The sequence below is a fragment of the Scleropages formosus genome, chromosome 4 (assembly GCF_900964775.1).
Source record: "Scleropages formosus chromosome 4, fSclFor1.1, whole genome shotgun sequence".
NCBI lineage: Eukaryota > Metazoa > Chordata > Actinopteri > Osteoglossiformes > Osteoglossidae > Scleropages > Scleropages formosus.
The window spans coordinates 12824192-12844799 of NC_041809.1; the positions used below are offsets into that span (position 1 = coordinate 12824192).

Below are 20608 nucleotides of genomic sequence, written 5' to 3' on the forward strand. Positions count from 1 at the left end.
ATCATAAATTACTTAAGGGTACAACACTAAAGAGATTGAAAACAAATGAGTTACAGCCAACAAGATCGTTAAATGATCTGCACCTCAGTATCTACCAGACAGAATCACTCCCGATGACCTCCACCTCTGGATGCTGATCTCACTCCTGAGGCTTCCAAAATCAAACGACCATTGTTTTTCATTCTGATGTGGTGGAATGAACTCTGTCTCTTCCTCAGAACTGTTGAATCCACTTTAGCGTTCAAGAGAGCTCAAGAAAAACGTCTCTGTCAGACCCACATTCTCCTGATCTTCTAACAGCCTCCATACTTTGCATCACACCATCTGTCACAATAACCTTTATATTGCTTATCAGACTCAGTTTTATACACAGCTACTTGTCTAATATTTGCTGGCAAAAAAGTGGTATCTGTGCTTTCTGTTTGCATGTATTACTTTTCTGTCTGTTATAAGAGGAACTTTTGTTTATTCTGAGATGTGTGTTGCTGTGGATAAAAGTATTGTATGTAAATGTTAATCTGGGTTTAAGACTGGGTGAAGCTAAATAATTTAAAAAGTGATGGATATATGATAGGGGAGCACGGTGGCGCAGTGGATTGAACCAGGTCCTGCTCTCCAGTGGGTCTGGGGTTCGTGTCCTGCTTGGGGTGCCTTGTGATGGACTGGTGTCCCGTCCTGGGTGTGTTCTCTCTCCCTCCAGCCTTATGCCCTGAGTTGCTGGGTTAGGCTCTGGTTCCCTGCAACCCTGTATGGGACAAGCAGTTCAGAAAGTGTGTGTGGATATATGATAAGCAAATGATCTTTCTTCTGAAATTGCTGAATTCCACTGAAACTGTTCAATTTTCAAGAAAATTGCAATTCACAACTATTGTTGACTTGCAGAGAACAAAATATTGCCTGCTTAAAGAGCAACAGTGTCAAAGTCAACTTTGTTCTATTGTAACGACCCGCCTTACTTGTATTTAGGAGGGAAACCCGTCTAATGTAAATAGTTGCATTATGGGAAATAATGCTAAATGTGTGTGTGTCTGCGACCACTTAAAATGATGGGGTAACTGTTTCCCAGTGTCTTGGGAGAGAGAGCCTGAGGGTGGTAAACAAGCTGGTTGTAGGCTGGTTGTAGACTGGTTGTAGGCTCAGGTCCTGGAGAAAACGGGGTTCTCGTACCGAGAGCATCACTTTCCTGGTGCCGGTTTTCTAGTAAGCCGTTCGTCATGAACGCTGCCTCTGCGTCCTTCTCCACCCCATCCAAACCCACGGCACTACGCGCCACAGTATAAAGAGTCAGCATCTGAGTCAGTGGAACTGCAGTAAGTTCTTGTGACTTCCACTTGGTTCTAAGTTGCTTTCTCCAGAACGGATGCAAACAAATAATGATTTAAAAAAATTAATAATAATTATTGCAATCGTTGTTTACTTTTGCCCCAAAAAATCATTGTGTGCACGTTATTAGTTTTTGCAAAGGCAGATGCACAGCTGTGCCTCTATGCGACTCTGCATTATCACCCTCAGAATCCCAGCGATGGCAGCCAGGACCACCTTTTTCTTTCAATGAAATCTCGTGCCGGCTATAAATAGACAAGAGGTCGCTGACGTCACAGCGGACGCTCAAAAATGTGCCGCGTGCTCCCGGAGCAGATGTTTTCCAGGATCTCAGGAAGAGAAATGTAGTTCTGGAAGGACAGTTGTTTATTTCTGTCTCTCTTACTGGGAGATAGCGATTACAAAATCATGGTTTCAGAGCGTTTTCCAAGCTAGCATCAGACTAGATTTGGCAGCCATTATTACTGTATATTGTTCAATTCAAATGGTGGGTTCAGGCTAAGGCTTAGACTGAAGTCTAGTAGAAGTAAAATAAATAAATAAAGAATATATAACTCCAAGGAAACGGTAGGTGCCTCTGTCATCAGAACATATCAGTCCCTCTTTTCGCAGGTGATGTGTTTTTAAGAGTTGAATGCTGCTGAGTGAATACCTGAGTGGGACTGAGCAAAACCCGATGTCAGGAGCATCGGGGTGGGATGGGTAAATAATAAGGAAATAAATACTGTTATACTGATATATTCTGACAAGTTCCGTGATTTATTTGACATTATTTTTACATTTGAATCGTAAGACTGTATTTAATGTTTTTTATTTCTTCTTACGCTCGGTGCACGTTCATTTGACCTTGTCATGATGCATAACTTCTTGGTTCCTAACATTATTTCGTGGATATGTAACATGTGATACACTTTTCACAGTAATTGTCACACTTATTGTAATTTTGTCATTAAGACTGAATCTGCTTAAATGCGGTTTTAGCTGAGCTTCAAAGAGCTTGAAGTGCCTGACCGTCTGATCACCATATCATTGTCAAACTGAAATACAAGTGTGTTTACCAGGAGTTATCAAATACACTTTTAAAAACGTGATTTGCATGTATAATGTGGTTCATTATGCATTTAGATAGTTTGTACTTTGTTTTAATGTTACACTTTTCTATTTTAATACAAACATCTATGGTGATATTTTAATTATTGTTAAATAATTGTTAGGTTAAGTGACAACAGCATATCTGGCATTGTTTAATCAGTTTGCAAATTAAATCATCTTCTTCTAAGCATCATAAAGAATATTCGTAACAGAATAATATAAAATGCAAGTGTTCAGTGGAAGACCATGTTAAGCAGATATATAATGTATATACACAGGTAATGTGTGTATATAAAATATGTATACATGGCTACACAGCTGAATCTTGAAGCAGTGAAACCATTGTGGTGTTAGTATGTTCACACTTCAAGTAGAAAAATTATACAAAAGTATTTTTTTCTTGCCACAAGGGGAATAGTTTTTTGAACCTTGCTATGGACTACGAGAGGCCAAATGTCGAGACCATCAAGTGTGTAGTTGTGGGAGACAATGCTGTTGGGAAGACTCGGCTTATCTGCGCCAGAGCTTGCAACACCACCTTGAGCCAGTATCAGATTCTGTCGACCCATGTACCCACTGTCTGGGCCATTGATCAGTATCGCGTCTGTCAAGAGGTATGAATTGCTGTTAGAATGGCCTACAAACCTGTCTCTGAAGCAAAGACAGCCTCTCCGTAGCATGCAGTAGACTATAAATTATGGCTAGTTATTATAATCGCATTATAATGTTGTAAGGTTAAAATTTGTTGAGGACATGGGTGTTGATTTTGCTTTAGATGGCTCTAGATAAATAACTTCCACTTACCAACCTTTTTTTTATTTTTTTTGTTTTCTATTTAAATGGAATGAAGGTTCTGGAGCGATCTCGCGATATCGTAGATGAAGTTAGTGTATCCCTGAGGCTTTGGGATACATTCGGTGATCATCATAAGGACAGAAGGTTTGCATATGGAAGGTAAGTATTGGATTTTTCCATAGCTCATTTTTCTTTTTAATAAAATGCTGTAACTTGATAAAGGTTAGCAGACAACTGATAAAGGTTTAAATCTCTTTAAAAAAGAAAGAAATATATTACAGGACAGGATTCCTTCTGAGCTATTAACACACACACACACACATTTTCAGAACCGCTTGTCCCACACGGGGTCAGGGAGCCTACCCGGTAACACAGGGCGTAAGGCCAGAGAGGGAGGGGACACACCCAGGACGGGATGCCAATCCGCTGCAAGGCACCCCAAGTGGGACTCGAACCCCAGACCCACCGGAGAGCAGGACTGTGGTCCAACCCACTGCGCCACCACACCCCCTATTGAGCTATTTACAAATTTTACTTATATTTTACTATAAATATAATTTTTAAATTAATATTTGCTATCCTGAACCGCTTGCCCCCTTCGGGGTTGCAGGGAGCCAGAGCCTAACCTGGCAACAGAGGGTGTAAGGCTGGAGGGGGAGGGGACACACCCAGGACAGGACACCAGTCTGTCACAAGGCACCCCAAGCAGGACTCGAACCCCAGACCCACCGGAGAGCAGGACCCGGTCCAACCCACTCACATTTCAGAACCGCTTGTCCCATACGGGGTCACGGGGAACCGGAGCCTACCCGGCAACACAGGGCGTAAGGCCGGAGGGGGAAGGGGACACAACCAAGGCGGGACGCCAATCCGCTGCAAGGCACCCCAAGTGGGACTCGAACCCCAGACCCACCGGAGAGCAGGACTGTGGTCCAACCCACTGCGCCACCACACCCCCTATTGAGCTATTAACAAATTTTACTTATATTTTACTATAAATATAATTTTTAAATTAATATTTGCTATCCTTGTATAATAAAATGTATTCTTCATAATTCATTGTGTGATGCATGTTTTTCCCTGAGGCAGCTAAACCTGAAAACAAGTGTGTTTACCTGCCATTACCAGCTCACTAATATTAAGACACACTTCAACCTGATGAACTGAAGCTGAAATAGCTAGAAAAGTTATGCACATTCTAAAATAATTACAAGCAGAGGGATCCTGCTGGAAAGCTGGATGACATTAATTCCCCTGACTGCTTTTTTATCATATCTTAGTTTCACTGCAAAAGCAATTAAAGAGCACTTCCCTTGTGATTTATGCAATAGTAAACATAGGAAAAGTGACCTAATTTATAAGTTTTCATCCAGAATATTTATGCAGACACCATCCCTTTTACGCTGTACAGGACGATCCTTTAATTTTCCTTCAAAATATTACGTATTTTATTCAGGTTTATAATAATTAATCAATTAGTTTATTTTTATATTTATTTATTATTTTTTTTAATTTTTATTATAATGGCTGGGATATATATAATCATATAATATATTCTTATAATTTAATTATAAATTATTTAAAAAATCATTATCATATAATACGATATATAGTTACATCATCATGAGTACATCATTATCTGTATCTTCTGTCTGGAGAGTATTTTATTTGTGCTGCATTTGTATTTCAGTCAAAATGTACCTCACATGTGAAATGCAGAGAGATTCAATTCAATTCAATTTATTTTTATAGAGTGCTCTTCTCACGCAGTGACACAGAGTGCTGAGCACAGGCATAAGGCAAAGAAACCAATACATCAGACCAGGAGACAAAGAAGCTACAGAACTAGCATAATACATTATCAATGTATTTATAAAGCTAATCATTGTAGCTTATCGTATGTGGAATCATTACTAGTAAAAATTGTTAATTAGTTTATATGGAATATTTAAAGTGAAATTGTGCATACAACTGAGCTTATTATTTTTTTATCATACATACCTATGCATACTTATACATATAATATATTTTCATAACTGCAGTAATTTCATGTCATTATTTTGCATTATTCTTAATGTGTGCAGATGTATGTAACATCTAACAAAATATTAACGCACAGAATTTGTAGAAATTTAGGCATGACTCATTAAATGCATGCAATGCCTTTTGTAAAGTTTCAAATTTTCAAATTAAATGTTCACTTTTCATTTAACTGGATATAAACATCATTGATAATCAGCTGTATGTAGATAAAATATGAAAGTGAATATATATTTTATGATGAAAACTTTGGACAATTTACCAAGCAAGGAAAGGTGCTGCATTATACGTTTTTCATTTGTAGGGTTCTTATGATCTATATTCCGGACTTGAAAGAAACTGTAAGTTTGACATCATTGGACTTTAGATGACTGCAGCCTTATGCATTCCTGTATCATTGCAACTGAACCCAGTATTGTAAGGAGAATTTGCTGAGCCTGTTGCTTGTTGCATCAGTCCATGGTGCACGACTGCCTTTGTTCCACTGACAAGTGCAATGACTGTACTTTACTTTGTCTCTGTGTGATGAGCAGTGCTCCTCTGAGTATTAACAATGTACTAACCTAACGTCATAAGAGATTTGCTGCTGAGTTGTAAACCTGTGCATGGATTTGTTTTTATTATCTATTTTTTCAATATGTGTAGTAGGCCTGTTTATTTAAACGAAAAAAAAAAAATTGCCAATGGCTTTTTCACTGATCTATATAGAATGATGACGATGAAATTGAATGATAGTTTTTCTGCATGCATTCTCATTCCACAGAAGTATGGCACAGCAGCAGATTACTTTATAAGTCATGACTTGCAACACATTTGAAGAATTTGTAGCATGCTGTACTAAGAATTGCTTGCTTTTCTTTATTTTGTTTTGCTAGCAGGATCAGAATATGACTAAGATTCATGTGTGTTTCTGCATCATTCTTCTTCAGATCTGATGTGGTGGTGCTGTGCTTTTCCATTGCCAATCCCAGCTCACTCCATCATGTGAAAACTATGTGGTATCCAGAAATTAAGCACTTCTGCCCAAGAACACCTGTCATTCTGGTGGGATGCCAGCTTGACCTACGCTACGCAGACTTGGAAGCTGTCAACCGAGCTCGGAGGCCCTTGGCACGGTATAGTTGCCATTTTTTTTATGACCATTGTGATATGTGGTAACTGATTTTTTTTATTCTCTCAGCATTTGTATATACTGCTGTTAGTTTTTGCTGATAAAGCATAGCCTCTAAATTTCTGAGCTTAAGAATGAAGAATACACACACACACACACATTTTCGGAACCGCTAGTCCCATACGGGGTCGCGGGGAACCGGAGCCTACCCGGCAACACAGGGCGTAAGGCCGGAGGGGGAGGGGACACACCCAGGATGGGACGCCAGTCCGTCGCAAGGCACCCCAAGCAGGACTCGAACCCCAGACCCACCGGAGAACAGGACTGTGGTTCAACCCACTGCGCCACCGCACCCCCCTACTTTTAAAATAAAATTTCTAATACATTTCCTGATGTACACACACACACACACACACACACACACACACATTTTCAGAACCGCTTGTCCCTTACGGGGTCACGGGGAACCGGAGCCTACCCGGTAACACAGGGCGTAAGGCCGGAGGGGGAAGGGAACGCACCCAGGACGGGACGCCAGTCCGCCACAAGGCACCCCAAGCGGGACTTGAACCCCAGACCCACCGGAGAGCAGGACTGCGGTCCAACCCACTGCGCCACCGCACCCCCATTTCCTGATGTAATTTTTTTGTATTAATTTGCAAAATTTAGAATTTTCTTTTTTCCCTTACAGGCCCATAAAACCAAGAGACATCTTACCTCCTGAGAGTGGCCGTGAGGTTGCCAAAGAGCTTGGCATTCCATACTATGAGACAAGTGTGTTTGACCAGTTTGGCATTAAAGACACATTTGACAATGCCATTAGAGCAGCTCTCTTCTCCAGGAGGCACCTGCAGTTCTGGAAGTCCCACCTGAAAAAAGTCCATAAGCCCTTGCTTCAAGCCCCTTTCCTGCCTCCTATGGCTCCACCCCCACTGATAAAGATTCCAGAATCTCATCATAAGAATAGAGATGGCCCTGGGCATCTGTTTGACAATCCTCTGTGTGCAGATGTCATGTTTATTGTTCAGGATCATGTCCGTGTTTTTGCTCATAGAATCTATTTGTCTACGTCATCTTCAAAATTCCACGACCTCTTTCAGATGGATCTCCCTCATGAGACAGTGGGCTTGGCTGCAAGTGAGCAGCGAGAGCTAGATGACTTACTCAGGACACTCAGCATGGAAATGAAAAAGAATAACAAGGCCATGCAACCTCCTTCGCCTTGTGGTCTGAGGACATCCAGGAGCGAGGACACCCTCAACGTGACAGACGGTGTGAAGGACAGTGGAACTGAACTGTCTCTGGTATCCTGGAGTAGGGCTTTCAGCATCATTCACAAAGAGGTGGTCAACAACCCCATGACTGGCAGCCCAGTGCTCATTACTGTGGTCCAGATGGACCAATCTATCCAGATAGCTCCCTTCACTGCAGTCCTCCAGTTCCTCTACACAGGACAGCTAGATGAGAATGAGAAGGACCTGATGAAAATTGCTCAGATAGCAGAAATCTTGGAAGTGTTTGACCTCAGAATGATGGTGGAGAACATTATGAATAATGAGAGCTTCATGAATCAGGAAATCACAAAAGCCTTTCACGTGAGAAAGGCAAACAGAATAAAAGAATGCCTAGCAAAGGGAACATTTACAGGTTTGAATTTCTTATATTATTGCTTTGCTCTTCAAGAATGAATCATCATAACACATTGACCTCAGTACAATAAATTTAATGGAATTATATAATACCATTCTGGGAATGGATAACCAGTTATTCTCTTGCTTTGTTGAGGCTTTTATCAAAAGCACCTTACAGTTTTACTCATTTATTATATCTTTATATTCAACTTAAATACTTCCGCACATAAGGCAGGGGTTCCCTTGAGACTTTGGTAGCTTTTGGTTTTATAAGCATGGATTCAGTACTACTACTGTCACTTGTAAAGCTATAGAATAAAATATTTTTCCAATTGATATATTCAGAAGAATAGCTTCAAAGTATGTTCTAATATTTTTGATTATGTCTAGATTGTGCTGGTTTTGTATTTCCAAGGACAGGAATCATAAGTTTGCTTTTTTGATAGATGTCATTTTTAGGATGGATGATGGAACTATTAGCGCGCATAAGCCCTTACTGATCTCAAGCTGTGACTGGATGGCTGCCCTGTTCAGTGGTTCTTTTCTGGAGAGCTCCAACAATGAGGTGAGGTTTATAACATGATAATTAAGTTCTGCAAAAATTAGCTTTTGCCAGCAGATGTGAATAACTTTTCAACACTGATATTAAAATCCTCAGCAGATGGCACTTGCTCCCACTACATACATATACTGTACAAACACACATATATGGTCTAAAGCCCACTTAAGAAACTGTATTAGCATAATATAAAAACAAAATAACTTTGAGTCTTTTTGGTAAACTGTTTGATGTTTTTGTAGCTCCATTCTCATTTTTACAATTAGAACACCTAAAGAGAGGTACTGGCTGATACAGTATTTGATGACATATTAACCTTTCTATGTTGTATTAACATCAAGGTTTGAACTTAAATAGTTACATGTAATCAGAGATGGGTAGAGTAGCTAAACATAGTGTTCCAGTAAAAGTGCTGTTACTTTCAAAGTATTGTAGTGTCTCCCCATGGAGCTACTGAAGACAGGTTCAGGAGACGGAGCTCTGGAAATTTGCTCTTTATTGAACATGTAGATGCCTTTTAACAGCAGTCTTGACAAAGATGCCACAGATCATATGAGGCAGTCTGCTGAACACTTGGGAGTTCCCCCAGGTCATTCTGAGCCCCTTTACTCCACACAGTGGTGAGGGGGTCACCCCTTGAACCCCCCAGAATTCCCCAGTGGCAGACTGAGCATCAGTAACATGACGGCCAACCAGAAAGGAACACAGGACTATGTACAAGAATAGACACTAAGACCAACTATTTACATTAATCCACACTAGCTCCCCTCAGTGCTGTTACATTGCCCCCCCTTCAGGAGTCATCCTCCCCCGTGACCTGCGATCCTTCCAGCACAAAGTCCCTAAGGCGCTGAGGCAACCTGCGCTCCCTCCTGGGTCAGCGTGGAGACAGTGAGTCCACTGGAGCTCGTGGACTCACAATGGGAGGCTCCATTACAGGCTCCTTGGGGTGGTAAGAGGTGAGCCTGTCCCTGTGCAGAATGACTGGACGACATCTGTGTCCCATCCTCACCTAGTAGACATCTGACAGCCGGTCCCAGTGTGAACGCCACCTTCTCGCGGGCCCCTGGCGCCAATGTGACCTGCCGGTAGCCACACTGTAGGTCCAGGGAGCTGAACCACTGCGAACCTATAATGCAGTTCAGTGCATAATCGATGCAAGGCAGTGGATATGAGTCCTTCTTGGTCACAGCATTTAGGTGCAGGTAGTCCACTCAAAACTGCCAGCTGCCATCCTTTTTTTGGACCAGGGCTGCTGGCACTGACCAGGGGCTGCTGGAGGGTTCGATGATGCCTCCATTGGCCATCTTTTTGACTTTTTCCTCTACAATCTGCCTTATCGCTGGAACCAATGATGAGGTTGCATCACCTGTCTTGATGTGGTGCTGCACCAGATTCGTCCTGGTGCAGCCCTCCTCCCTCACCATGAAAATGTCCGTGTAGGCTTCCAGGAGCTCCTTCAACTGCTCTTGCTGCCCCTCCTCCATCTCCACCACATTATGCTGCCACAGCGCTTGCACCGCTTCGCAAGTCTCTGCGGAGGGCTGTGGATTGCGTATCATGCCTGTGGCATCCTCACTGCGCTGTCTGGGTTCTGTCTCACTGTGTGCCCCAGTCTCTCTGTACAGTGTCGCACTGCGCACAGCGTGGGTCTCATCCACTTGCAAACCGGGGAAGGGAACCTGGACATCATGGGTCTCCCACCGCGGAGGGAGAGTGAGGTTATAGTCTTCCCTGCGAGTAATTTCCTGCCCAGATCCAGTACCACTCCCATCTTGGCTAGAAGGTCCATCCCCACAATGCACAGATTCTGGATCTCCACGAGCCAGAACTCATGCTCCAGCTGCAGGCTGCCCATGGCCACGTGCAGGCATTGCCTGCTCCACATTGTCACAGTCTCTCCTGTGGCTGTGCGCATGTTTGCTATCACCTTGGTCCATCTCTTGGGGGATGGCATGCAGTTTCGGGCGACACCCCTGTGCGGATGGTGGAGATTGGAGACCTCGTGTCTAGAAGCGCTTTGTAGGGTAAGCCCTCTACATGGCAGGGCAGGTGGAGGCAGTAGAGCGTCCCCAGATGACCCACTGGGATGGATAGTGCCTCTTGATAGGGGACATAGTCACACAGTGAAGCCCCGCTCATGGCATCACCCTTCTGGCATCTCCCTGTGACAAGAGGGGGTGGGTTCCCTCAAGTGATATTCTTTGGGCAGCACCAGCAGACGATGGATGTCTGGCATTGGGGGGGGCAGCGCTTCAACTTGGTGGGCAGGTTCTTCTGTCTCGCTGTCAGTGACAGCCTCCAGAGTGGAGCAAGGGCGCGTTGGCTCTGCGGCACCCTGCAGGATGGCTTTTGCGCTCTCTGCCTAGTACAGTGCTGCATCCAGGTTAGTCAGGGTGGTGAACTTGATGTGCTGCTGCAGGCGCTTGGGGGAACGCCTACAACACCAAATCCTCCTGGATGGTCAAGAGATATTCAGAGTACACCCGGCATGCCAGAAGTTGTATGTCAGCGGCCAGTACCCCTAAAGCTTCTCCTTCGTTGCACCATCTGGCTGTGAGCTGTCCGCGGTAACGATCCGTTATCTCTCATCGTCTAAAGCGGCGCCTCTGAGCAGCTGTGAGCACAAACAGCTTGCAGTGTTTGTCCACCCTGAAGTCCAGCAAGACAGTCAGCGTCTTGCTGTCTCAGGCTAGTCCCAGCTATGCCGCTGTAGTCACTGTGCTGCAGCTGTTGTGCTGTGCTGCTAGCTGTAGCCAGGCCTTATAAGCCTCCCACAGCTCCACCCCAAGAATCATGGCAGACGGAGCGCAGTTCGCTGCAGCAAGTTCTTTGGGGCTGTCTCGTGCGTGGCAGTTTCTTCCTGAGGCATTGCAGGAAGAGTTGCTTGCTGGTCTTCCCACAGTGGTCCCTAAAGATACTCCAGGGCAGCAAGCATTTCCGTGGTCCTCTGCTGCAAATACTGGTACTGCATGTCCAGTAAACATTTCCTCCTCCAATGCACAGATCTGGTCTCCACACTTGAACCCTTCTAAATCCATCCTGTTCCTTACACCATCATAGCATCCTTCCCACAGAGCTACTGGAGACAGGGTTCTGAAAAAGTGCTCTTTACTAAACACATGCATGTTTTTTTAATATCAGTCTTGACAAAGACATCACAGACAGTACAAGACAGCCAGCTGAACACTTAAGAGTTCCCACTGAAAGTATGTACGTACACACACGCACGCACGCACGCACGCACGCACGCACGCACAGTGACTGAAACCGCTTGTCCCAAGTGGGGTTGCGGCAAACCGGAGCCTAACCTGGCAACATAGGGCGTAGGGCTAGAGGGGAAGAAGACACACTCAGGACAGGACAACAGTCCATCACTCAAAGTACAATTTTTCCAAAAATTTACTTAAGGACAAGCAGTGGAGAAAATATGTCATTATTATCTGCCTTTCTATCTAATAAATTACACTGTTAATTTTACAATTTGGTGTAAATCTTCCAAGCATCACTCAATAACAGAAGCAAATTGATCTGATGCTTATAGATCTGAAAGAGTATTAAAAGAGGACTGGAAGACCAAGCTCATCAGTAACTAGAATGAATTTGCTCTGTAATTAGGCAGCAGATTGTACTGATAGACATCATAAACTTAACATCATCATTATCTTATTTCTCAACCAGAAGGGAGTGGTGAGAATCTCACCTGACATCAACTGCATAAAGACTATGTAAAAATGTTTATGGCACAAAAAATGAAGTTTCCTGCACAAGAAAGAAATGCTTATTCTGTATTTTTAAATTCTAGGTGGCTTATCTATAATATGTGGGGAAATATATTGAAACTGTAAAATCTTTATAGGATAAAAGATAACATCTGCAAAATGGGTCAATGGGTCAGTTTTCCTGGACCATGTTCATTATTCATCTGAGACATGCAGAAATGCTTTGGCCAATGGTATGAAACTATATCACATCTGTGCCTCTCTTTAATTAAGACCTAGGGTGTGAATTTAAGCTCTTAATTAGTTTCTTTTTATGTTTTTTCAGTAGTCTGTTGGACTTCTGGGGGAAAAAAAAACCTCAAGACGTTATAATATGGTAAACCATGCCGTGATTGGCTGATTGTTTGTTTGTGTTTCACAGGTTTTGTTCCCAAACACCAGTAGGGTGTGTATGCAGGCAGTGCTAGAGTACCTCTACACCAATCAACTCTCCCCCTTGGAAGATTTAGACCCAGTGGAATTGCTGGCTCTGGCAAATAGGCTCTGTCTTCCCCGACTGGTAGCTCTAACAGGTTGGTGTCTGCAGTGTGATAGTAATAGGTTTCCTGGACAAATGGTTGTCAGAGTACTGCAAAATATACAACTTCATCTTTCAGTCTCAAGGAGAAATTTTTTTTTTTTTAACACTAGATTTATAACATTACCCTAGATCTACTTGTCAGTTATCAGGAATGAAGATGATTAGATGCTGACATCTAATTAAAAATGTTGAACATGTTGACAGTGATTTGGTTAAATCTGGTCTTGTCCTGGGGGTGTGGTGGGACAGTGGGTTTGGCCAGTGCCCACTGTGTGGTAGGTCTGGGGTTAGAGCCCTGGGGCGCCCTGCGGTAGGCTGGTGATCTGTCCTGGGTGTGTCCCCTCCCCCTTTGGCCTTGCACCCTGTGTTGCTGGGTAGGCTCTGGCTTGTCCTTGGACAAGTTGTTCTTGACGATGGATGGCTGGTCTTGTCCTCAGGGCAGATTTTGTATCTATATACAGTACCTGTCAAACATTTGAGTACACCTGGGCATACTTGTATGGGAAAAAAAACTGGACAAGCCACAAAGGGTCTTACATGTTACACAGAAGAGCAGGCAAGATATGCAGGGTGATTTCCTGATGAAAACTGATCATTGAATGCCTCATTAAAAAAAGTAATTTCCAATAAATGAACTCGGACTTTTGACTGGTACTGCAAGTGCATATATTGTTTTAATTAAGGTTTGACCAACTTAGGATGGTAGTATGGTAGAATATGTTGGTTCTAGTATCTCACTGAATTTAGAAGAGAATTTTAATTTAACTGCATGAACTGGATTTTTATGTCTGCATTGTCATTGAATTTAGAGGTCAATTCTAATTTCACTACTTGAAAATGACTTTCATGTCCATATTCGGGCCATTTCTTTATTTTGTTGGACAGAACAGTGCGCTGTGAATGAGCTTATAAAAGCTTCAAGAGAAGGACAAGACATTGATGGAGATGTTCTCACCTACCTTGAACTGGCCCAGGTGAGTATAGAGACCCATTTCAATGAGAGAGAAATGGAATTGTGTTCATCAAGAATAACTGCATAAAAGTAAAACCTCAGAAATCACAGCTATATACTTCCAGTTGGCTGCTGCTCTCTTCAGAAGTACATTTGGATCATTTCATTTTTTTTTTATTTCAGTTCCATAATGCCAATCAGTTAGCAGCTTGGTGCTTGCATCATATCTGTACTCACTATAACACCATCTGCTCCAAGTACCGCAAAGAGATCAAGTCAAAATTACCAGGTAAAAATGTTTGTTATATTGTCTGTGCTTGTAATACTACTTTAAGGACTATCACATGATTATAGCATCAAGCTTACATGAACCATACAAAAGTAAATCTCACAGTAGTGACTTTTTGGTCTCCCACATACTTTGCATTTTAATGGTGTTTCAGTTGTCTGTTTACCTATATACTGTATATATTTTGTATCTGTGCTTTGATGTCATGAATACAGCTGGCAACCAAATGATAACTTTTCATCATGGAATTTTTCTTCAAAATAGAGTACATGATCATATGAAATTTAACATCAATTTGTGCAATGTATTCAGTCAAATTCCAGTAAGGGAATTCAAACGTATGGACACGCAAGGGCTCAGATGTAATGAAAATCAGCCGTAATTCAGACTACAAGGCCTAGATCTGTGTGCTGTTGGTATAGAGAACGAGCACTGAATAAGAAATGAAGAATAAGGCAATGATATATCATTTTCTGCTACCATGAGAAACCTGTAAACCCTATTGATTCTATTATCATTTTATTCTGTTTCTTCTTTGGACCACAATTCTTGCTGAGGGTCACATTGGTATGAGAGCAGGCAGGCCCAGAACTGCATTTAACCAGCAACAGTCCCTAATTCTTCCTGGGGTTTCCAGGTGTTTCCAGACCAACTAAGAGATAATCTCTATCCAGCATCCAAATGCTGGGCTGCAGAACGAAGATGGCGAATATCCAAGACTCACTCAGACCTGGATGCCTACCAATTACTCTTAACTACTTTTCACTCAGCTGTCTCTTCAGTTAAAACCTCCTTCTACCACAAAAAAATACAGTCTGCAACTAAGAAACCACACAGACTCTTTGCCACCTTCTCATCCCTTCTGTGTCCTCCACCACCTCCTCCTCCTCCTTCTCTCATTGCTGATGACTTTGCTTTGTTTTTCAGAGACAAAGTCAAAGCAATCACTGACAAGTTCTCAACATCACCCTGCCCGGTTCGCACTGGACCTCTCTGCGAAGCTATGCTCTCTAAATTTAAATCACTGTCCAAATCTGAAATCTCCAACCTCCTGATATCACATAGACCCACCATCTGCTCACTTGATCTGATCCCATCGTCACTCCTACAGAACATTTCCCCGCAACTGTGCACCTTCATCTCTAAGATCATCAACTCCTTGCTCTCCTCTGGCTGTTTCCCAGCTGCCTTCAAAACTGCTCTCATTTCACCTCTGTCAAAGAAACCCTCCCTGGATCCCAATTCAGATCCTCTCCTTCCTGTCTAAAACTCTAGAGAGGGCAGCCTGTCATCAGCTATCTGATTTCCTCACCCAGAACCATCTCCTCAATGGATATCAGTCTGGTTTTGAAGTTGGTCACGCCAATGAGACGGCGCTTCTGGTGGTGTCTAGTGCTCTCCAATTGGCTAGAGCTACCTCCCTTTCCTCTGTCCTCATCCTCCTCAATCTGTCTGCAGCATTTGACACTGTCAACCACCAGATTGTACTCTCCTTTCTTAATCAGCTTGGGATCAAAGGAGTGGCACTAAGATGGTTTGAGTCCTACCTACCTGACAGATCCTATCAAGTGGTCTGGCGGAGCTCTCTTCTTCTCCTCTCCCTCTCTTCACCGGTGTCCTGCAAGGCTTGGTACTAAGTCTTCTCTTCTCGAGCTACACCTCCTCTCTGGGCCCAGTCATAGCCTCCCATGGATTCAAATACCACTGCTATGCTGATGATATCCAGCTCTCTCTCTCTTCTTTCCACCTGGAGCATCAGACATTTCCACATGCAATGCTGCCTGCCTGTCAGACATCTCTGCATGGATGTCTGATCACCACCTCTAACTCAACCTCTCCTTAACAGAGATTCTTCAGCTCCCAGCTGGCCTGTCCTCCAGTCACGATCTATCGATCAACCTGGACAACTCACTCATTTTGCCTACCACCTCGCCTAAGAGTCTGGGAGTGACGATTGACACGAGTCTATCTTTCTATCTCAGCACATCGAAGCCACAGTCCGGTCCTGCAGATCATCCTGCATAATATTGGCAGGATCCATCCCTACCTCGCAACTGACTCTGCCTAATTAATTGTCCAGGCCATGGTGACATTCTGTCTGGACTACTGCAACTCTCTCCTGTGTGGCCTTCCCACTACTGCCATCAAACCTCTGCGGCTGATACAGAATGCTGCTGCAGGAGTTGTGTTTGATTTACCAAAGCATTCCCATGTATCTCCTCTACTCATTTCTCTGCACTGGCTTCCTATAGCTGACCGGATCAAATTCAAGACCCTGGTTATTGTCTACAAATGCATCAATAGAACTGCTCCCAGCTATTTACAAGACTTGTTCAACCCCTACACCCCAGCCAGACCCCTTTGCTCGTCTTCTTCTGCTCGCTCGGTGGTCCCGCGCGTGAAAAGTAAAGCATGGAGGTTCTCGGTATTGGTCTCCGTTGTGGTGGAATGACCTCCCCCTCTCACTCAGAGCTGCAGAAACTCTGTCTGCATTCAAGAAGGGTCTAACAACTCATCTTTTCCGGACTTACTTCGCCCAAGATCTCTCCAGCTCATGTATAGTGTAAATGTTCATGCACCGTAACTTTATGATCATCCCCAGATAACCTTCCTGAGGCTGTGTAAAGGCTTATCAGGATTCATCTGTCCTGTGTTTTATGCATCTACTTGAGCAATGAACATTGGTGCATCAAGTGGAAAGTAACAAACTAGGTTTTTTAATCATGTCTGCAGCTACGTCTCTTTCTCTTAATGTAATGCACACATTTTTATTTTCGCTGAGATGTACATTGCTTTGGAGAAAAGCATCTGCTAAATGAATAAATAAATGTAAAATGTAAACATGTACTTGGTCTGCCCTGGGGTCTCCTCTCAGTAGGGTATACCCAGTATAACTCCAGTTGGGGCTGACCAAGTGGAATTCTTGCAACATGCTTGAACTACCTGAATTCTATTGATTTGGATGCGCATCGGATCTACTCTGAGCCTGTCCCAGTTAACCAAGCACCTCACTTTCTTCAGGAGAATTAGCCCACAAATCTTGCAAAGAAACCGCATTCTCACACCTCCTGCTTTGCCATCATAGATCAGTAAAGTGGTAGCATAACTGCCGATGCTACCTCAATCTGTGTCACGTCCCCGACAATGAGCAAAGCAGCAACACCTGCCAACAATCAAGGAGATGCATGATAAAAGGAGCTCTGCATCCACACACCGATGTGGATTCTTGCAATCGCCTTGTGCCTTGCAGTCTCAGCGTTCCTGTCTCTAGTGCCTTGCCTGTCTCCTCTTTCTGACCTCAGCATGTTCTCCTCGACCACGATTTGGATTTCCCGGTTTGTGACGTTCGCACCACAAAGACCCTTGCCTGTCCCCAACCTTGGTTTTGCCTTGTCCCTGAAACCTGATTACTTGAATAAAACTCACCTGTGCTTGGATCCTATACTCACCTGTCTCCAGTATCTGTCCCATGACAATCTGCCTATCAAGCTCCTGCTCCCATTTTCCATCACTCGAACAAGACCAAAAAGATACTTAATCTCCTCCACAGGAGGCAAGTGTCCCCTCCTCATTTGAAGAGAGCAACCCCCTCTCTTCTGAAAGAGGACCATGACCTTTAACTTACAGGTCCTGATTTTCTTCGCTTTTGCTTCACAAGAGTGTGCTTAGTTTTTAAAGCATACTCATGATGCCCTCACAGATCCATTCTTTGTCTAGATTCTCCCCTCAGACTTGCTTGTCAAAGGACACCCTATCAGGACCATAAGGTTCCAGGAAACAAAGTTATAGTCAAATTTATTGCCAAATGAACAATTTTAATTATATTTCTTACAATAAAAAGAAACAGAACAATGGAACATACTCCGAATTTCATTTTCACTCACAACTTGAAGCTAAAACAGTAACTCATTGTTCTTACTCACTTCTCCTGGATGGGGTCACAGCAGTCTGGAGCCTATCCCAAAAGCACTGGGCGGAGCATTGTGGGGGTATACACCCATATACTTACACATTATAGGAAATTATTATTTTGTCCAATTCACCTGAACTGCATGTCTTCAGAATGTGCAAGGAAACTGAAGCACCCAGAGGAAACTCATACAGACATGGGGTGAACATGCTAGCACCACACAGACTAAGCTGGATTCAAACTTACACCGAAATAGCCCAGGCACTGTGAGATAAACAGATAAATGAATGAATAAATAAACAAACTCTTCAAAGCTTAGCACTTTTGTATATAAAAAGACTTGGGCAAATGTACTGCTGCCCAAAAATCAGTACTTACACAGCCTTTAGAGATTACCAGTATAATCTGTCAGTTGTTTAAATTGTCAGTAAAACTCATAAATGAAGAACTATAGTTAAAATTGCTTGGGTGCCAAAAACATTTAACTATAGCCCAATTCACTTTCATTTCATTCCATTCCATTCCATTCCATTCCATTCATTTTTATAGAGAGCTTGCACATAGTGACACAGAGTGCTGCACAAAGGATCAAAAGACATGTTAGTAACTGATATAGCAGATATAAAGTTAGCCTATAGATACTATTAAAAGGTTTGCTATACATTTAGTGACTATAAGAACTACACTAGGTAGCAAAGGTATAAAGTAAGACAGTTGGCAACAGAGGAAAGGAAAACAAAAACTCCCAAACACAATAAACTTCTAGGGGTCCAAGGGGTCTGATATGAACAGCCTGATGACAGAGCATTATAGTAGTCAATTCTGTTTGAAACAAAGGCATGAAGCAGCTTCTCAGCATCTTGCCTACGCAAGAATCACCTTAGTTTAGCTATATTTAGCACAACCTAGTCAATGTAGCAACGTGAGACACACATGTCCAATGAAACACCATTTTTAACACATGCTGTACACCTGAAATTCAATCCATGAACACTACAAACTGATGTGGTTAGGCTGTGGGATGAGTACTGCCAACCCAGCACAAATACCTCTGTTTTACCATTGTTGAGAAATAAATTATTTCTATTATCAAATGATAATTGGAATAATTGTTCTAAATGATAAATATTGTTTTGTATCAGTATACCAATTTGCTGAAGACGCAACATGTAATGGATCATCAGGCTTAAAAGAAACAACTTAGTATTGTCACCATATCAGTGAAAACTGACATTGTTCTTCTGAATAATATCACCCAATTGTAGCATATAACGTGAAAACAATAATGGACCCAACACAGAACCCCAAACCGCACCACATTCAATTTTGGATGAGAATAAAGGGATGCAGACTTCAAATTTCAGCAAAAACTTTTGGCAGTTAGATAAGTAGGAATGGAACTACTTAAGAAAAGTGCCTGTTAGTTCAACCGGGGATTTAGGTCTATTGCATAAGATACTATGGTCCGGACTGAGTTTTACCCATTTAAGTAGCTGGATATATTACTGAAACAAATCAGGTTCTCTATATTGGTCAAGAATACAATAGTCTGGGACTTCCTAGGTCTTGACCGAACATCATTCAGGTTACAGATTTAGTACAGGGCCTTAATGCGCTAATGCTATAAAAACTGTAAAGCACTTAATGCCTACTACTCACCTGCTGAACATGTTCTACCTCCCTGTGACATAAGCAGAAAACCAAGAGTACTTTGAGAAGCACCGCTGGCCCCCTGTGTGGTATCTGAAGGAAGAAGACCACTACCAGCATTTGAGAAAGGAGCGCATGAGGGAAGACATGGTCCTCAGGAAGCACCAGTCCAGCAGGAGGTGGTGTTTCTGGAACACTTCCCCAGCGGTAGCCTGAGAAGGCTCCTCACTGTCCCTGCAAATGGGACACAACTCATAATCGAATTAACTTCTTACATGTACAAAGGGGCAGCTATAATAGCAGCATATACAATATTTCATTATCCATCTTACAGCCGGCATACTTTTTTGGTTTGTTTTTGTACGTAATCTATATAGATATAGATCTCCTTACCTCCCTTCCTTTGCAGCTCTATTCACTGCCCTACCAGTGCCCCATAACATAAAGCTACTTACAGTGGCTAATCCATTTACACAGCTGGGTAGCACAATTTTGGTGGAATTTAGAAGGAAGCACCTTGTTCACAGTTGGGGGCGCAGTGGCGCAGCGGGCTTGGCCTGGTTCTGCTCTCTGGTGGGTCTGGGGTTCAGGTGCCGCTTGGGGTGCTTTGTGATGGTCTGGCGTCCTGGCCTGGGTGTGTCCTCTCCCCCTCCAGCCTTGCGCCCTGTGTTGTGGGGTTAGGCTCCGGTTCGCCACGACCCTGCTCGGGACAAGTGGCTTCAGCCAGTGTGTGTGTGCACCTTGTTCACAGGAACTGCAACAGAAGGTGGGATGAAAACATGTGACCTCTGGATCCAAAGAGAGCTGTGGTAACCAGCCAGTAGTGTAGTGGTTAGAGCTCCGGCTTTTGGATCCACAGGTTTGATCTCCACGGCACAGCGGAGAGCTGTTGTAACCGTGAGCAAGGTACTTACCCTAAATTGCTCCAATAACATTACCCAGCTGTATAAACAG

The 20608-nt window shown here is 43.1% G+C and overlaps 1 protein-coding gene across 1 annotated transcript; it reads left to right on the forward strand.

Moving 5' to 3' along the window:
- Positions 1-1802: 1802 nt before the first annotated feature.
- LOC108932784 (rho-related BTB domain-containing protein 1-like) lies at positions 1803-19870 on the forward strand. Its single transcript, XM_018749359.2, has 10 exons — positions 1803-1890; positions 2826-3029; positions 3266-3369; positions 6180-6365; positions 7053-8008; positions 8439-8557; positions 12695-12845; positions 13739-13827; positions 13989-14094; positions 19701-19870. Exons 2-10 carry the CDS (start codon positions 2850-2852, stop codon positions 19868-19870), a joined length of 2061 nt encoding a protein of 686 aa, XP_018604875.2. The 5' UTR covers positions 1803-1890; positions 2826-2849.
- The last annotated feature ends 738 nt before the right edge of the window (positions 19871-20608 follow it).

Excerpts from the sequence above, each read along its gene's own strand:
- LOC108932784 (XM_018749359.2), top strand. The coding sequence starts at position 2,850 with ATGGACTACGAGAGGCCAAATGTCGAGACCATCAAGTGTGTAGTTGTG. Across the intron at positions 3,370-6,179 it reads AGAAGGTTTGCATATGGAAG|ATCTGATGTGGTGGTGCTGT; the intron begins GTAAGTATTGGA and ends ATTCTTCTTCAG. Across the intron at positions 6,366-7,052 it reads GCTCGGAGGCCCTTGGCACG|GCCCATAAAACCAAGAGACA; the intron begins GTATAGTTGCCA and ends TTTCCCTTACAG.